The sequence below is a fragment of the Elaeis guineensis genome, chromosome 14 (genome assembly GCF_000442705.2).
Source record: "Elaeis guineensis isolate ETL-2024a chromosome 14, EG11, whole genome shotgun sequence".
Classification (NCBI taxonomy): Eukaryota; Viridiplantae; Streptophyta; class Magnoliopsida; order Arecales; family Arecaceae; genus Elaeis; species Elaeis guineensis.
The window spans coordinates 65,201,341-65,220,434 of record NC_026006.2 but is presented as its reverse complement, the minus strand read 5'-3'; the positions used below and the strand labels follow the sequence as shown (position 1 = coordinate 65,220,434).

The 19,094-nt window shown below is 41.1% G+C and overlaps 2 protein-coding genes across 4 annotated transcripts; one reads left to right on the top strand and one right to left on the bottom strand.

Annotated features, from left to right (window-relative positions):
- Window positions 1–57: 57 nt before the first annotated feature.
- Window positions 58–12,195, bottom strand: LOC105057083 (uncharacterized). Of its 3 annotated transcripts, none has more exons than XM_010939537.4 (5): window positions 11,927–12,195; window positions 11,443–11,845; window positions 10,585–11,334; window positions 7,532–8,683; window positions 58–3,183 (listed from the first exon to the last, which is right to left on the bottom strand). In XM_010939537.4, exons 2-5 carry the CDS (start codon window positions 11,621–11,623, stop codon window positions 233–235), a joined length of 5,034 nt encoding a protein of 1,677 aa, XP_010937839.1. In that variant the 5' UTR covers window positions 11,624–11,845; window positions 11,927–12,195; the 3' UTR covers window positions 58–232. The 3 variants fall into 3 exon arrangements, with proteins under 3 accessions (XP_010937839.1, XP_010937837.1, XP_010937838.1); XM_010939535.4 differs by having other exon boundaries at window positions 58–3,186; window positions 11,927–12,194; XM_010939536.4 differs by having other exon boundaries at window positions 58–3,186; window positions 7,532–8,680; window positions 11,927–12,194.
- Window positions 12,196–17,792: 5,597 nt separating this feature from the next.
- Window positions 17,793–18,534, top strand: LOC105057084 (uncharacterized). The gene has a single exon (XM_010939539.4). The coding sequence runs from the start codon at window positions 18,019–18,021 to the stop codon at window positions 18,346–18,348; it is 330 nt and encodes a 109-aa protein (XP_010937841.1). The 5' UTR covers window positions 17,793–18,018; the 3' UTR covers window positions 18,349–18,534.
- The last annotated feature ends 560 nt before the right edge of the window (window positions 18,535–19,094 follow it).

Here is a 19,094-nt window from a genome sequence, read left to right as displayed (position 1 = left end):
GAAACCCAGAGGGAAGACAAAAGAATAAAAAGCAACGGCTTGAAAGACTAAAGAATATGGACAGGAAAGCCATTCACTCCCCCCTGTTTGATTTCATTCAAGTTACAAAAAGTAAATATGATACATTTGGGCGTCGAGACCACGCCTCTTTCCCAACCCAACATTTTCTCCGCGACCCTTTCTACCGCCAGCGATCACCCACCCCTATCTTCCTATTCAAAATAAGCCTTTACTATCTCCCTCCAATATCTCCCCCCCTCCATGACTCCAATTCACCGCTGAGGACCTTGGCCCTTGCAGCATAATGCATTTTTAAGGCAGCCACAGGATCTGACACGCCTCCACCGCCACCAAGTATTCCTCCCCCGACCATGTTGGATCCTAACCTTGGAACCCTCCCTTGCTGCTGGAACCCTGAAACCGTCTCGATCCCATTCCTCTTCTGCAGCTCACAGAAGCTCTGAAGCCGCTTTTCATCTGATGACAAGTGCTGCATATAAGTCTGCTGATAGTCTGTCAAAATCCTATTGCGGCTGGGAACACTATCTTTGCCCGAGTAAAATGACATTCCTGCCAGTGATCCTGGATATTTTGCCAACATGACAGCAGATTCTGGCAAGGACGAGAACCCAGCCTGTTTTCTACTCCCATCCCAGAGGCCATAACTTCTTAGTGGCAGTTCCCCCAGGCCCCCATGGCCACTACTTCCAGGCCTAGATGCAAACAGTGTGCCGGCTTTTCCACCATTTGATGACTTCAAAGTAGAAGACCTGTTCACTTGTGGTGAGGAGGGCTTGCTGTTGCATTCATGTAAAGAAGAACTTGATTTTTGTGAGGATGACGGATGACAGATAATTTGCCCAAACAGTTTGACATCGCCAGTACGGTGTGCCTGCTCCTCTGGCTCGGAGCAAGAATTCTGAGAGGAATGTTTTAACTGAGCTTCTGGTTGGGCCTCATTCCTTGGGGGAAACAGTACCCCTGGCCTCGAATGTGAAAGGCTGGAACCATTGCAATGGTCACTGTACATCTCTGAAATAAAGAACTGACCTGATTGGGAAACCCCATTTCTCTTAGGATGGCTTTCCATGAAAACCGCATTTTCACTGATCAGAGGATCTGCTTCTTTCTTCACCTCCTGATTTAACACCTGCAGCGGATAACCTCTGAGAATACACATGGGCTGATCAACCTGCTTCAGTGATGGATTTCTCATCATATGCAAGGGCTGATCCACCGGGTACAGATCTCTGGCTACTGGATTCTTATGCCGCTTGTTCCCATGATCCTCAAAATTCAAAGTAGCCTGGGGAGTTGCAAGAAGGGGGCCCTCAAAACGAGCAGAAGATGGATCAGGCAACACCGAGTTCGATGGTACAGAATGGGAATTCTCCTGCATCAACGAGATGCCCTGAGATTTATTCTGTAGACATGGGAGTAGATCCAGTGGCATCTGATGAGGGTAGATGGGGGCAACTGTCGACCTGGGGCAATCATCAACTTTATTTCCTAGGTGCAAAGCATTTGGATCAGCCTTAGAATCACTTGTGGAGCAAATTGTGCCACCGTTAGTAGCACCTAAGTCTACCATCAGCTGTCTATTCCTTGATCCAGTCTCGGGCACCGGCAATGAAACATCCACTTCCTTTTTCAACACATCAGCAGATCCTCCAGTCTCTTTTTTCTCGACCACACCATCAATGTGTGATTTGGACTCAACTTCCATACATACTGTAAAGACAGGTTCACCTGGTGAGACAATAGGACTACTTCCCTCCATCTTCATTTCTGCATCAACACACCCTACAGCTTCATGCTGGACAGATGCATTACATCTTAATGCAGCATCAACATCCTGCATAGATTGAGGATTGTCCCCTTCACTCCCCAGCTTATCATCATGAAGAACAGATGCTTGCTTATCAACCTTCCCTTCATCTTCCTCCAAATTTATTCCTCCCACCACATCCTGCTCACTTGATTTATCAGTTTCAGCCTGCAGCGGGGTTCTTGCAGCATGAACGAACCCTTCACTGCTAATGTTGGCCACAGACTGGGATACATCAGCATCCATTTTGGAACAAGACTGGGTACTGCAAATTGCTGAATCCATTTCAGCAGCACAAGCATCGTCGGTATCACTCCTTCCTCCATTTGTATCACTCATTGGCATTCCCCCATTGCTAGTTCCTTGATGGATCACATCCAGACCAAGGCATTTTCTAGCTTTGCTAAAGAAGATCTTGCATTGCTCCCTTGATCTTGTCCCTACACACTGTGAGATCATTGCAAAATCTTTGCCATACATGCTCAAAGCTCGAATAAACATGGACTTCTCCTCATCAGTCCAATCAGCTGAGTCCAATTCACCACAGCCTTCATCCGAACAAGTGTCATCCTCATCGAAATTCTGAGTAACTTCTGGAGTCAAGGGCCACTCCTTTGCCATGTAGTTCATCTTCTCAACAGGATCGATGGAACTGGTGATACATGAGCTCACTGCCTCTAAAGCACCACATATGCCCACCAAGACACCAGCAGCTACAGTTTCTCTCTCATGCCCGGGTGTTTCAACATTGCTAACCCTTTCCAATGACCCATAACTCCCACAAGACACTTTCAAGCCATCATGAGCTCCATGTCCAGAATACCTTTGTTGGCTCGTTGCATTGCCATTGCTGTGTGCTGCTACCACTGATGCAGCCCCCAACATATCTAGTGAAGCAGCATTTACCTCACGATTCCACTTCTTTCCTGATGTTCCAAGATAACTGCTGGTGGGTAAGCGTTGCCACTGCTTGTTAAGATTTAGTCGTTTCTTAACTTCTCTGAAACTTTCAGACTTATGGTTCTTGTAATAAAACTCGATGCAGTCTGCTGTTGTTTTGTGGTTAAGAAAAGAAGAAATCTTTGTAAAATCTTTACCAAATGTGGCAAGCATCTCCATGAAGACTTCTTTTTCTCCTTGTGTCCATGGGTTTATCATCGCTCTTTCCTTCTCAAAGGAAATTGGATCTTCTATTAATCCATTATGTGTTATAAACTTTGTTTGCTTCCTTCCATTCTCATCCAAAATTAGAGCTGGCATCTTCAGATTATTCCTGTAAAGCTTAATTTGGGAATCTGACAGCAACTTGCTTGTAAATTCTACTATTTCTGTGGTTGGAACTAGAGTTAAGTTACCTGCTGCATGGGAAAAAAAAATAAAACTTCAGATGATGGGAAAAGATAAAACAACCAGATGCTAACAAAATAAAAGATAATTCATAACAACAATCTCAACAGTTGGTTAAATCATATGGAGTGGCCTACAACAAGAAGCATGCAAATAACACAGCAATTCAACATTGATAGCATCATGACAATCAGGAAAACACCAAATAATGTTGTTACACAATGAAACTTATCAAAAGAAACTGTGACCACAAAGACACTAATACAAAAATCTAAGCAAACACATAAACACTATCGTTCATGTGATTCCTCGAAACAATTTAGAGAGAGGACAAGTAAACCACCAACCACAAGTCCTAAAGCGGATCAAGATGAGTGGTTACATTGCTTTATCCTGTCTCCAAATATCCAGAAATATATAATTATCTGATTTGAAGATTCTATCTTACCACATTAAACTTAAAACTCATCATACCTCAGGAGTCTAATATTTATATATAGCGCTAGCTTAAACTTCACTTTCAGCTAGATATATAGTATCTTATTTGTAGGTGCTTTAGTCTACAGCAATGTCTGAAGTTTCAGCCAATCCCTCTATCCCCATGATGGGCATTACACTGACAATAACAATAAGAACATCTTATTGCATAAGGTCATCACTCATCAGTAATCTCAGATGGTTTTATGCAACAGCCATGAAACATAACCGCACACTATAACAATGAACATACAACTTTTCACACATCTATGTTTACTGGCTATCATAAGGGCATTGCAGAGAGAATTTTGCCTACCTCGTTTCAAACAACAGCTGCCCAAGTAGAGTGGAGACGCACTATTAATGTAAAAATGTTTATAAACTATATGGAACTAAAATATAGCAGTGGATATAAAAATAGACAGAGAATAGTGCACAAAAGTGTGTTTTGTGCAAGAAGCTAGAACATAAAACTTTCTAGCGAGTAAACTTACCAGTCAGGTTGCTGTCCTCCAAATAACACAAGTAAACTCTCTATGACAAAACAATGTCCAGAAATAAGTAAACACTATGTACACTAATATTTTCCAATCTCTCGCTGGCAATGTCAACCATCAACTCATTAGCAATGAATATATAGAATGCACACATCCACCTAGAAATTATACAAAAAAGTGACCAAATGCCAACCCCCCCCCCCCAAAAAAAAAAAAAAAATCACAGCACACTTCATAAAGCAAGCACACTAAAATAACACCCAAGGATCTAATCACTTAACAAATTATCCACTCAGAAAGCATGATTGCTAGTCATCTGAACAACACCAATACACTATCATCAAAATCAGAGGGGACAAACTAAAAGAATAAAACAACCATTGAAATATCTATCAGTAGATTTTTTTTAAATTTATCAGTAAATATTCTTGAGAAAATGAATAACAGGAATGTGAAATATTGCACATTCTAGCTTATTCCTTCTAAAAGATAATTTATCAGCAACTTTCAGAAACCCTTGCAACACACTATGAACTAGCAAACATATAATTCATGACACTAGGAATGTGAAAGCAAAAATATGAACTTTAGAGAAGTTTCTGCTTGCATCATAAATGTAAAATTACTGGTGCAGTAAATGTATGATCAGAGTCTGTGTCCGCAATATAACAATTGATGATATTAAAAAAAAAATAAAAAACTCTTGAGCAAAATGTATGAATATATACCTAGAAGCCATAAAACATATGTCGAAGGAACATATGCCTATTCATGTGACCGGCAAAATACCCAGTTATTCTAACTTGTACCTTGGTGCAAGACAGGTGTCTACCAAGCAGACTTTTACGCAAACTTCATCTCCAGTACTTGAGATCAGCACAAGGTCTTAATACAATAACTATTAAATCTGTTTTATGCAGAAGCTTAACTCACATATATTCTCCTTTTCTAACCCTTATAAAACTCTTCTTATCAAGACTTCCTTTGATCCTTGCTAACCAAAAGCATGGTATCTCTATTGGCCACTCATCACTTTCTATAGCAATATAAATTTTAAGCCTTAACCGTGTGGACTTCCTAACTCAATGCTTCTTTGTGTCACCACAATTAGGCTTGAGATTTAGATTTATAACTTATGTCCTTTTTACAAACTGGCTCCATTTCCTGACACACAGATAAGCATATTGCAGGCCTCTTCCACTCTAGACTCACAAGCAGGTGAAAATTGCTCAAAACTCAAAGCTTGTAAGCACTCATACCACACTCAAGATATGTCAACATGTTCTCCATGTAAACCCCCATTGCTCTGTCAAATTTCCACTTTCATGAAAACAATTACTCTCCAAACTATTAGGCCATGACTGTAATTTACTGTCAACATATATTCCAAGCTATTAAATAATACTAGATAACCTAAGAAGTTCACATTAGCCAGCCACCAGTGAGAGTGGTCAATCCATGACAATCATAAAAACCAATGCATCCCCAAAGCTTACCAACATACATAAGCCCACTAAAAACTGGAAACTCAAAATGCACCACATATAGACAAAAAATTCTAAAGGTGGGTCATGGTACACATCCAATAAAAACATAATGGTGCAACAAACCATATACAAACTGTTACATTACCATATTCACATCTGATAGTTTTCAGTTGGAGTTATCAACCAACTTAAATCATATTAGACCATGCATTCGTTCACCATCTTATAAGACAATACATTCAACACCGCTCATTCTCACCAAAAGCTACACATGCATCAAGCAATCAGCACTTAAACTACACTAATCATTAGTTGCCAGCAGCTAGAACCATCACTAGAGTGAGAGCCATTTATCTGATTAAAGAAACTAAATATCAGATATAAGTAAATGAAAGGATGGATTGACAGAGAGGACGTTAACCCTAAAACATGCTTTATCTCATCATACCGATTGTAGAATCCGCGACCAAGTGATATCTGCATCCACTTTAATTAGCAACAATCTGGAAAGATGTAGAGGGAAAAAGATAACAAATAATTATATTGGGTGGCTGATCTTATTTTCTTGGCTTGGAGGCAGGTCTTGAGCTGTTTTTTTTATTACTCTCCATAACCAAGTGTCTTTCCTGTTCATTTTGTTTTAATAGTACATTTACCTCCCTATTCCAATATTAACTCGGTATAGTAGAACAGAAACCGTCCCGTATTCCTTGAGAAAGACTGTTTAAATTCTCAAAAAAGATTTTGTTGTGGGTGGACATCAAGATCAACAACCAATTACAATCAGAATGAAAACTGTATCATTTGATTGGGATAAGGACCTTATAAACCTATATAAAATTATCTGAATATCAATATTTGAAGTACACAATACCAAGCAACAAAAAGCTAAACTGCTTGTGACATGAACTAAATAAACTGCAGCACTTTGCCTGCCACACAAATTTCAGATATGGTGGAAGCTTATAGACATCCAATAAGTTGTTTCCTCCACATCCAACTCAGATTTTATCATTTCAGACTTATCCAGTTTCAGATGTTCAGAGAACAGCCTATATAGCATGCACAACTTAAAATGTTAGCTTTTTTGCAATGACGACTATATATGTTAGAACTTCCACTTAATAATAACCCATAAAATTAGGCAACAGCTCTAAATCTCATCAGGAAGTGCAGTGACCAACCGATCAGATAACAGCCATACTCCAAGAGGATCCTTAACCATCAAAATTTCATTTACAAAAAAATAAAAATAAAAATAAAAAGAATTTCCACTCAAGCAATTTTAATGATGATAACAGCCACAATCAAAGAGGATCCTTAACCATCAAAATTTTATTTACAAAAAGAAATGTTAAACAGAATTTTCTGTTCTAGCAATTTTAATGATTAAATCACTCTTTGCTAAAGAACTAGCTCATGTCCTTGACGTACCACATGCTATAACAAGAGAGTGTCTCTTGCGCAATAGAAATTGGGGACCTACAGTCCATTTATAGACAGTAAGATATATAAAAATACCCCAGCATAATGAACAACAATTTCAATATAAAAACATCTAAATCTTGCCCAAGTGAAAACTGATGAAACAGCCAGTCATCAAGGTACTTCAACGGATTTAAATAAAGAACAATGGAATATTATCGCAAGGATGCAATTGCAAATAAGTGAAATTCCAGTCCTGCTATTGCTTGGAACTGTTATTATAAATTTTCAAAGCTAATGTTTATGTAAGTGCAGAAGCACTTCACTACCATACTATTTTATGCTATGCTTGGTGACAAAAAGGTTTTCATTTTATAAGTATGCTATGTTCATGAGTACATGGCATCAAAAACTTATTTATGAAAAACAGTTCAATATCAGAATAACATGAGGTGAAATTGAAGACTAACCAGGCAATGCAAACCGGGATCGAATAGAACAACGTTGCTTTTGAGAGCCACCCTGTGATGCACGGCTACTTAATTCAAAACGCCTGCTTGACTTTGTACGATGCTTTCTTATAGAAAGCAATCGCAGATCTTCCTTCCACAAATGGTGGAGCGCCCTGAATTTAAGAGTAAGAACTCGCTCTTTGAATTTCAGCAACTGCTTGTGAATAGCAAGCTTTTCTTTGATTCTGAAGTCATTTTGCCTGTATGACAAAAGTTTATCTGATCCCCAAACATCTAACTGAGGTGGACTAGTCAGCAACGCCTTATGAAATACTTGTGAAGCTTTGTTTGCAGCATCCCTGTTAGAAGCCATAATTAAGGTTATTAAATTACAGTCTGTCCTTCCATGTAAGCTTGCTTCAAAGTTACCATTATCACTGCTACTTCCTGCCTCTCCACGACTCCCATCTCCATTATCACATACAGTTGCAGGTCTTTCCACATCATCTGATAATACAGAATGTTGGATTTCCGAGACCTTGAACCTGTGATTCTCAACAATCTCCAAGCATTCAGCTAATTGTTCAGTCTCGTGATCACAAACTCCCTTCCTGGAGGATGCCGAATTGTTAAATCTAGATGACACTGTTTGTGGGCTATCCAAATCTACACCTTTAATTTCAGCATCACATGCATCGGTAGGTAGAGCATTATTCTCGACTAATGTTACTGCTGAAGAAGTAAATTCATGACCCTTCGAAAGATTAGAATCTTTTGATGCAACATTAGATGACTCTATACAAGGTTCCGGTGCAGTATTAGCTGGTGACGTAAAAGAACTTTGATGAGGATCATTTTCTGGATCACCATCAAGGGACTTGAGCTCATTTTCAAACAAATCGATTTCGCATTCAGTTTTCTCCAATTCCCTAGAAATATCTTCTTTAAACAACAGCAACTTATTCATAGCAGTTTGTCTTGAGAAAGTGGAATCTCCCATAGAAGCATCGTCAGGTTGCCACAAATCAGCAAGCAGGGCAGTCAGGATGTTAATAGGATTACCCTCCATGTGACCCAACTTAATTGACAATTCCTCAGCTGGATCCCTGTAATGACTTGTATCATTATCACCATTCACCACCTTGACGCAAGGCTTCTCCTCTATGCCTGCTGCAAAATATCAACGATTTAAAGAATAATTAAAAAAAAGGTTAGACTCTCAATCACCAATGAGAAACAAGTATTTGAATGCCTCAACTTACTTAGTTATGTAATCAATTCAAAATAAAATTCCATAGAACACAAAGAAGATCAGGCATGAGGGGAAGATCAACCAAACTCAACTCCGACCAACCATATAGCCCATAAAATTTTACTTGCATAGGAGTTTTTTAAAGAAGATACACATATATGGCATTATAAACATTAAAAAAAAAACTCAAAGTGGAATTCTGAAACAATAGAAGATAAGATACTCTGACAGTAAATAAGCAAAGTTTAAGTTAATCAAAGATAAGTGTCAAAGTACATAGTTCGGCTGTGCAGGCATCATCGTGTTTAATGTAACCATTATTCCACCACAAAAATGTAATGTTCTGCAATCATGACATCTAACCTGATTATAACTATCCCTTACTTTAGCCTTTCATCATACGGTAGCACATCCAACTCTCATTATAGTTTCGGTTTCAATTCTTCCAATTGCTAAGTAAAAGATATGCCCAAATTGTATAGGTTGTGACAAATATTTTGAATCTTCACAGAAATTAACTGAAAATACTGAATCTGAAAAATAATGCTTTAGAAAATATTCTTAGCCACACAACAAAAAAAATTGGATTAATTAACCAGCCAACCAAAATTGTCCATCAATTTCACATGGATTTCTTTTGGGTCCTGCACTGACTAAACTGGCCCTGGTACCACAGGTACCACAAGTTGAAGGCCTGAGTGAATAAATGATAACTAAAAACCAGTGCAACACAAACTTTAAAAATAAAAATAAGGCAAAAAGTAATCCTCGTTATTGACAGGAAGCTAAATTCCAAGTTTACAAGTTACAGTCACCAATCACCATGCCGGCAAAAAGGACAGTTTTCCTATTCCAATCAATGTTCTAAATAACATGTTATCAAGTTATAATGGGCGCCCACTGAAACCATTACCAACCGACGTAACAATTATGACAGCCGTCATTACCCTCATAAAACAACCTTTTAAATTTTTTAACAATCATTGAAATAATGGCTGTTATAACAGTGCTATAACAGGAAATAATAGACAATAATAACAAAAAAAAAAGCCTTATGTTTTCCATTTTCTATCAAATAAAATAATATAATTTTTTAAGGCTACCATTGTTCTTGGAGGTAATTTTAAGGGAAATTTGGAAATTTGGAAAAAAAAATGTAAAAAAAGTACAAGAGAAAACAATGGCCATTATTTATATGATAAAAGTTCGTTATTACGGGAAATAATGGGGAAACTGGCTGATATACGGTTATAATGCCATTACCTAAAACTATGATTCCAAGAACTACCGGCAGATGAAACTGTAGGGGGGCAATGCCCGCAAATCACTAAGCAAATGAAAAAAAACCTGGAATTGGAAAATTCCACAATACACAAGATTGGTACATATATCTATCAATTGGCCCAAAATGCTAGCTATAATTTTTTTCCTCAACTACATGTTATTATAAATTTCAACCTGCCTCCAGAATCGAGTCAAGTCTGACATACTGAAAGAGCAGCAGACAAACAAAACACAATCCCATAGAATGGGGTATATCTACTGAACTTTACCCAATGGTAGAAGAATGGACCAGCCAAAGGGAGATTAGTGGATTCACAAAAATCACATTCAACGTTTGAAGATGGGCAACACGAAAATAGAAGAAATTTTAATGTTAAACCGGGGGAGGGGGAAGAGACCAAGAGGTACGAAATGAAACATCTATTTGCAAGCATCCAAGAAAAACTCCAAAAAAAAATCTATCAACCACCTACAGAACAAACTACCGTATCAAGAAAAAATTAAAAAAAAAAAAAAAAGGAAAGCCTCATCTTGCCTGGAGACGAACTGCAAGTCACTGATCCTGGAGTTGCGGGAGAGGGACATCCAGCGAGACCCACAACTTTCGGGCTGGTTTCATTAAGAGCGTCCTTGGCAGCAGTCCCAGAAGCATCTAGAGATCCTTCCACCTTCTGCTTCTCGTACTTTGCCAGTCCCTGGCCCCACCCAAGACGTGGCTTCTTCTTAGAAGCACCCTCATCAGAAGGTGCCGGAGACGTTACTGGAGATCGGATCGGAGTCTCTTTCCCAGTAGGAATCAACACCTCAAGACCGGTCTCCTCCAACTCAGATCTACCAGCCTTCGTGGAGGAAAGGCTACCGGCACGGCTCCACTTGAGGGGCTTCCACGAGATCGAACCCAACGAATGGTCCCGATCGAATCTGTGGCCTGTGCCCGAGCCATCATCGACACCACCACCGGTCTTATCATTCTGATCTTTTAAGGGAGGTTGAGATGCGGGGGAGATCGGAACTGCGACTGACCTCTGAGCGGTCACAGGGGGGTCGTGATGCTGCTGCCGTGAGGAGTCACTGGAATCCCAATAAGGGGACCGCCGGAAAGATCCCCGGCTCTCTCTGCTGCCTCCACTGCTGCTCCGGCCGCCGCCGCCGCCATATCTTCCAGAAGAAGGCCTAAAGCCTTCATCTTCCAACCAAAATCTATCCGACCGAGAAGGGGTGCACCCATGGGCGCCCGAATTCTCAGGATAAAGCTGATGGTAACCGCCGCTCTGCCGGTACTGACCTTTAGAAGAAGAAATTTTACCAAAAATAAGAATAATCATGAGGAAAACAAGATGAAAAGAAAAGGCGGAGGGGGGTTTTTCTCAGATCTGCGGTTTTGGGCGAGTACCTGGTGGAGGCCGACGAGGGGAAGCGCGAGGGAAGTCACGAGGCCCGTGGTAGGGCTCCCTCCACCTCGTGGTGGAGGACGAGGAGCCGCCGCCTAGGGCATCGGAGCCCGCCCCTCTCTCGTGCTTCCTGTCTTTGAACACGAAGTCCTTGCGATCCCAAGGCACTGGTTCCGGAGGCATCAAATACACCACCCACAAAGGGCATCGACGCCCCAAAAACCACTAGAAAAGAACTACGAACACCAGCCCCAGGAACCCCTCTTTGATCCAAAGGCCTTCCTCAGAGCTATTGCTAAAATTTCTAGGACTTTCTTCGGTTCAAAGATCGAAATCCCATCCGAAAACGGACATCCACAAGAATTTTCTAGGGTTTCTTCCCGTGTCGGTGGAGCGAAACCGGATCTAAGCTCCAACAAGAACGAATCCAATAAAAATCAAACAACAGAGAGCCAGAAATGGGAGCAAAGAATCGATTTTTCCTACCTCTGGAAGAAAGAAAGAGAGTTCGTGATGCCTTAGAGGGCGAGAAGAGCCCACCGGAGGAGACGGATGCGATCAACGGCGGAGGAGATCGTGCCGTTTTCCCTTTCGTTCCGTCCCGTCGCGCGCCGCTAGGAGGCCTTCGGAGGCGTCGCCTGTCCCCTTTTTCTCTAGCTGTGTGGAAGGAAAGGCGCCGAGCTGTGGCGAAAGCGGAAAACGTGAGCCGATAAAGGAGAGAACCCAGCCTGGATTTCAATGCCCCTTCGCAGGCGCCGTAAACCCGAATTCAATCTCTCCTCACGTCCGCTAAAATTTCTATTATTAAATTAATATCCTCTTTCCCCTCCATTATTTAAATACCCCCAGTCTCCCTTCTCTCGCTTTCTTCCCCTGGCCTCTTGCGGACTCCTCTCTCTTGCCCTATATAACCCCTCCTCTTCCCAGAATTACATCCGTACCCTCAATCTAGATTTTTGGGGACTCTATGATCGAGAAAGAGTCATCCGTTCGATTCAACATTAGCGGTTGGGATTTCGAGACTTTCTCCGAGGCTGTTACCGAGGACCGTGCGAACTATGGGGGGACGTAGGGTCAGTTTCGTAAATTACGGGTGGGGAGGGGAGCGGGAGCCTTTTGGGAGACGTGAGGGAGTTGTGTGAGGTTTCGGAATTCTTCCAAGGGGGCGCCCGGTCAACCGCTAGGGGACAGGAGATCAGATCCGCGTCGGCGACCTCGCGTGCGACCGCGGGGCGTTGCACACGTGCGAGTGATCGCACCGGGTACGGAGCCCGGGGGCGGGAGGCCGGCTCGTGCGAGGGATCCGCGCTAGGGCTGACGTGGCGAGCCGCACACCTCGCAGCGTGGGACAAGGACGGGAATGGAAAGTCCGGTCCGGCCAGGGGCATCTCTGGACAATTTTCTTTGGATAATTTTATAGAATATATTTAGGATTTTTGAATTTTAAAATGAGGGATTAAAAACTAAAGTTGCTCAAGAAAACCAAATCTTTGAAATGAGAAAAATTAAAGGGACGTAAGATATTCTTTGTCTGGTTGACAAGGGTGGTGGGGACCACCGGAGGTGGTGTGAGTGGCGGCTTTCTGCTATCAGGGTGGGGAAGGGGGGACGAAATGGGGTGAAAAAAGCGAGAGCGTGGCCTTGGACGGTCCGGATGATACTGTTCACCGGGGGGAGGAGGTGGGGGGTGTGGGGTGGGGTGCGGTGGGTTGGGTTGGGTTGGGTTGGTGAAAGAAAGGAAAGCGACGCCAGGGTTTGGAAAGATTTTTCATTGAGGACGATTTTGCCCTCGTTCGTGATCCAAATATCTTGTGGCACGGGAGGGACAATTGAGGAAATGTGTGGTGGCCCCAGGCCCCATGGCAGCATGGTAAAAAGACTAGAGATTGGATACATTTGTAAATGACCTCGCGAGCTTGCTCTCGCCAGATTAGCCTGGCGTGTGGCTTGTTGTTTTATCGATGTAATTAACTTGAGGGTATCTAATTACTCGAGGTTGCTATCTAAATATCATGACTTGTTGACAGAGATATCTTTTCTTCTTTGTGCCTGTGAGAATATGTCTCATATGCTGCAATAAGTATCACTTTTTGCCCACAAATGCATGAAAGTGACTGAATGGAGAGGTATTTAGCGAGGGACTAAATTCTTATCCAAAGATAAAATGATCAGAAATATATTTTGTCTTGTTATTTTTTTCCTGATATTTACATAATTTAAAGGGTATGCGACCATTTTTGATAAAAGTACCTCCATTTATTTTCTTTGTTTTTATAGAGAGAGAGAGAGAGAGAGTTGTCAGGGTGCCATAGATGAAGTGAATATGTTCTTAAAGACTCATGGTCATGATTAAATCTATCACAATCTCTACACTTGTGTGTAGTTCATACATGCATGGCATTTCACCAAATATGATAGATTTTTAAATTCAAAACATTATGGTAGCTTATTCATTTGAGCTTCATTGGAGTCTGTTGATGCAAAAATCCACCGGCGTCGGAGAAGCTGGAGTCGAGGGAGTCGCAGTCGCCACCAAGACCTGCAAAAAAAGTCTAAACCGGAGTTGGGGGTGCTCCGGCAAGACCCTCCGACACTCAAGTCAGTTCTCTGCCTCAACAAGAATGGAGTGCTCGAATGAAAATTTTAGCAGAGTTTTTAAATAGAGATTAGAGCTTAGAGAATAACATATCTGTGGGTCTCCTTTTTATAGGCGGAGAGCGTAACAGATTGACAGCGACGTCTGTAACCGTCTGGTGGTGGGCCATTCGGGGCCATGAGGAGTTTGTTACGGAGAGTAGTGGAGTGGAGTCGTGGCCATCGCCGTGGCCTGCCACGTGGAGCCTGTTGTGGAGAGTGAAGTAATGTCCGTTGTCGTGACTTGTCAGAGCATGATGGAGCCGCGTGGGATCCGTTATAGGAAGTGGAGCAGAGTCGCGGCCATTACTGTGGCCTACCAGGGAGTCCAGACCTGTTGACCGAAGCTCAGTTGGGGTGTCTGGTGGAGAGGGGTAGCTCTCCGTCTGAGAGGAGCTCGGATGTTGTTGGCGAGCTTTCTACCGTTGGGTGCCTTGAGCGCTAGTACTGCAGGCGAAGGTCATCTGCTGTAAAAGCTTGGTCAGGGACTTTCTGCTAGAGGGGTTCAGCTGCTGGACGTGCGTTATAGGAGTTCGTCCAGAATCTGTTCGCTACAGAAGTTCGGTCGGAGTCTGGTTCCCGTAGAAGTCCGGATGGGGATCATTTGTTGAGGAAGCTCGGCCGAAACCTACCTGCAATAGAAGTCCGGAAGGAATTCGTTCACAAGAGAAGCTCGGGTGGAGGCTTACAGTAGAAATCCGATGCGGACCGCTCGTAGTAGAAATTTGAAGTAGATCGCTTGTAGCAGAAGCTCGGTGTAGATCGCTTGTAGCAGAAGCTCGGAGTAGATCGCTTGTAGCAGAAACTCGGTGTAGATCGCTTGTGGTGGGAGCTCGGAGTTCGGCCCTTGTAAGAATTCGGATGAGGTCTACCTGCAATGGGAGCTCAGGGCTGAAGTCCAACTCCCGTAGGAGCTCGGATGAAGTCTACCTACAGTAGGAGTTCGGGGAAGAAGTCCAGCTCCCGTAGGAGCCCAGATGAAACCCAGAAGGTGGTCGACCACCGTAGAAACTTGGATGGAGCCCATCCGTCGTGGAGATCTGCTGTTGGAAAAGTTTGGCCACTGACGAACTGACGTAGTTCTGGAAGAAATTCGGATTGGAGTTGATCGAATCCTGTCAGAAAAGATCCGGAAGGGGTCCGGAGAACGGTTGACCCTTGTAGGAGATCGGCCGATGGTAGAATCTAGAGAGCACTTGGAGCAGCCTGATGGACAATCGAAGAAGCTTATCGCTGGAGAAGCCCGGGAGATGCGGCAGGAGTTCGTCCGTTGTGGAAACCCGATCGACACTCGTGGAAGAAGCTGTGGGAGTTTATCCGTCGACAGAACTTGGGAATATTGCGGAAGTTCGATCGTCGGAGAGGTTCGGAAAGATGTCGCCCAAGGTTGGACGTCGGCAGAATTCCGGAAGGGTCACTCCTGGTACGAACTTCGGTTGGGGGGTATTTTATACCCAACAAAGTCCAAAGAAAAATATTTGATGATGAATTATAAATTGAAAAGTAAACCAAATAACTTGCGAACGTTGACATCTGCATATCTATAAATCAAACATTATCATGTTGACTTGCATAATAAATTGACATTCATTATCAATGTTTGGATGGTGAGATTGATCTCAATAATGCACCAATATTAAATGTTAACCATTCAATTGCTTTTTGTGTGACAGCAAATTTTCATCTTAACTATAATAGATGTATTAAATTTGTTGCTAGAAACTTGTTCTACCTATGTATGCTATTTTTAAGACTTTATTTGAATTGGGTCCAAATAATTTTGAATATTTTCTATCCTTTATATACAACAATAAGCCCTTCTTTTCACATGCTTCCTGCCCTATCATTGTCATCCTTCCAATATTTTTTTTTTCCTCTCATGTTCTTATCATTGCTATTATCTATATTGTATTTTTTTTAATATTTGAAATGGCAAACTGTGAAGATGGTTGATGAATTGAAATAATATAATTTTTTCAATTTTGATGAAAATTTTATTTTCTTTGTGGAACCTTTCTCTTTTTTCTTTTTCATGGCTCCTCAAATAACCAAACATAACCTCCAAATGTCATGAATTTAGAGGTCAATGCATGGCAAAGAGAATTAGCTTTAATTTGAATGTTTAGATGCATCATTCTTACCAACAAAAAAATTCATGATTTGCATATAAAATACATTATGAATAATGGTCAGGAGGTATATGAGGAAATGTATAGTTTTGAACAAGAAGGTAATGATATAGATGGATGAATCATCTCCTTCGGTCCCAAAAGTTATATATATATATATATATATATATATATATATATATATATATATATATATATATATATATATATAATAAGAAGATGAATTTTCAGTAGTTGTTATATAATTAGTTGCTGATTTAGCGTCCATGGGTGCAAGATATCTAGGAAAAGACTATTTATCTAATAATCTTATTCTGACAAATTGCTATATATTTATATTTAGTTTGATTATTTAAAATTATTTAATATGTATTATCACATAATCAGCACATTGATGTTATTTGCTTTTTACATATTCCATGCGACAATGCCATTACATTTTGCATGTCTCTTTGGCAACTTGAAATTATAAACATCTGTAACAGGAGAGTTTAAATTCTCATTATTTTTTTTGTCTTTTTTCATGCTAACAACTCTACTCCCTCTTTTGATGTAAAGTCAAGAGTCAACTAATTCAATTTATTATAATTTTTGATTTCATGAATATTATCATGATCTTTTAGAAAATTCTAATTAGGAGGGAATCATTTAGAAGATATATAACCTTCTTTACTTTAATCAGGTATTGTTGATCATTTGCAGGATCAAATACTAATTATGGCCAGGTTTTAACCAAAAAAGGAAAAATATAGATAAATTAAAGGTTTGTTCTTCCTTGTGCATGCAAGATCCTTGATTATCACCTTAACATTTGAGAATATTAATACGCTTTGAATGCCTATGTGTTTCCAAGTACATTCTTGTGAGTAAGATAAAATTATAAAACTTATATATCTTAATACTACATTGCTTGTTTAGTATTTTGTTATGTTATAAAAATGCTGATTAAGTGCTTCATATCAAGCATTTGGATGAGTTCTTATAGCAACTCTAGAGTAGAGGTTATTAGTGAATATACCGCAGTCTAACACCACCATCCATTGTTGACATGTTTCATGATTAGTATCAGTGATCTTATTTTATTTTACAAAAATATCACTATCGGCATGCATAATCATCAATCACATGTCCACCTCGATCAATAATATCTTCATCATCAACTAACGTCACTTTGTGCTGCTTTTAATAAAGCTATATTTTGACATGAAAGCACCATAATATAGATAATCTTTGCTAGAATATTCTTTCACCTCATATTGTGCGCAAGCCTGATTCATACTCTTCTATTCTTTGGTGGATCAATATTTCCAGTTATTTGATTCATTTGTATTCATTTTCTCCTACAATATAGTAGAAAGCAAGCGCTAGTTGTGAAAGATGCCTACCCTAACTGCAAAAGAAGTCCATTTTTTTAAGTGGGGTTAGGGGGAGGGATAATTAGATCATATCGAGCTAAATTTGCCTCCATGATCATAGTGGGGTTCAGTTTCTCTTATATATATATATTAATATATATAGATACACGCAATCAAACCTGAGCTAAAATTGCCTCCATGATCCATCATAAGATCATACCGCCCGGTAGATTGCCATGCGTCGTGCATCTTAGGTTGCTACCATCTCAAACTTATCTGCACTTATCCTTGTCTCACATGCTCCGCCGGACCACCAGAACCCTCCTGTCGCTAGAGTCTTCCGGCCGCCCGGCGACAGAGAAATGTTCGGATCTTATGGTAGGTCAAAACCATCTTCCCTTCTCCCTCAGAAACATCTCCTTTTCTCTCTCTTCCAGCCTTCACTCCAAGAAGCTCAACTATGGCGAGGGGTAGTTCGCAGTCGCAGGCTTCGTCAAACGCGGGGGGTGCGCGGCCGATCACGGTGGGTCCGCGGGGGTCGGCGGCGGCGGCTGCGGGGATGCGGAGGAGGCGGCTGGGGGTCGGCGGCGGCGGGGGAGGGGCCTCCGCAGGTGGGTTCTCCGGCGGAGGGAGCAACATGCTGAGGTTCTACACCGATGACGTCCCGGGGCTCAAGATGACGCCCACGGTCGTGCTGGTGATGAGTCTCTGCTTCATCGGCTTCGTCACAGCTCTCCATGTCTTCGGCAAGCTCTACCGCTATCGATCCACCGCCACCGGTGGTTCTTGATCCGCCCGCCGCCCGGTCTCTCTGTAAAAGATCCAAGCTTTATTGTTTTCTTTTCCTTCTTCTTTAGATCAAGCTTTCCTCTTTGACGACCCTTGTAGACTGAGATTTTCTGTCATAGAATCGATCGTTTCCAGTTCATGGTTAGATCTAGATCTTTCTGTATGTAATAAAGATTCTGTTTCTCTCTCTCTCTCTTTTTTTTTTTTTTTTTTTTTTCTGTCTATCATTTTGCTGATCGGCTCACATTCTTGGATGGTGCATTTGCTTGCAATTTATGGATGAGATGATGATTGATAAATGTCAAAGGCTGTAGATGTACTTGAATTCGGGCTGATGTATGTGTGGGAACGTTATGATGATATTTCTGCATGTAGAAAATAAGCAATGAATTCATTAGCATATTTGTTAATTTATCTATTGAGCAATAAATTGATACATTATGTGGATCTGTTAGTTTGACCTCCTTTATTTCTGTATTGATCTGTATGTAACTTTGAATCTTAATGATCCTTTTATCTTTTTCTTTCTTGTGATTATGCTTTTTTCTTTGGGGGAATTTGCTTCTCTCTCTCTCTCTCTCTTTTTTGGTGGCCAAAAGCCAAAAAGATTATGAACTAGATATAGGTCAAGTAACAGCAGTTCCTATGCAAGTGATGAAATAATTTTGATGCAGTATTTGTTGTAAATGGTTTCCAGATTAGGAGTCCTGGATATTTAACGTATTGCTTATCAGCTTTAGATATGCA

Bases quoted from the DNA above. Each gene is read 5' to 3' on its own strand.
- LOC105057083 (XM_010939535.4), bottom strand. From the start codon at position 11,623: ATGCCTCCGGAACCAGTGCCTTGGGATCGCAAGGACTTCGTGTTCAAA. The intron at 8,684-10,584 runs GCAAGATGAGGC...GATATTTTGCAG, and splicing joins GACTTGCAGTTCGTCTCCAG to CAGGCATAGAGGAGAAGCCT. The intron at 3,187-7,531 runs GTTAGTCTTCAA...TTTCCCATGCAG, and splicing joins ATCCCGGTTTGCATTGCCTG to CAGGTAACTTAACTCTAGTT.
- LOC105057084 (XM_010939539.4), top strand. From the start codon at position 18,019: ATGGCGAGGGGTAGTTCGCAGTCGCAGGCTTCGTCAAACGCGGGGGGT.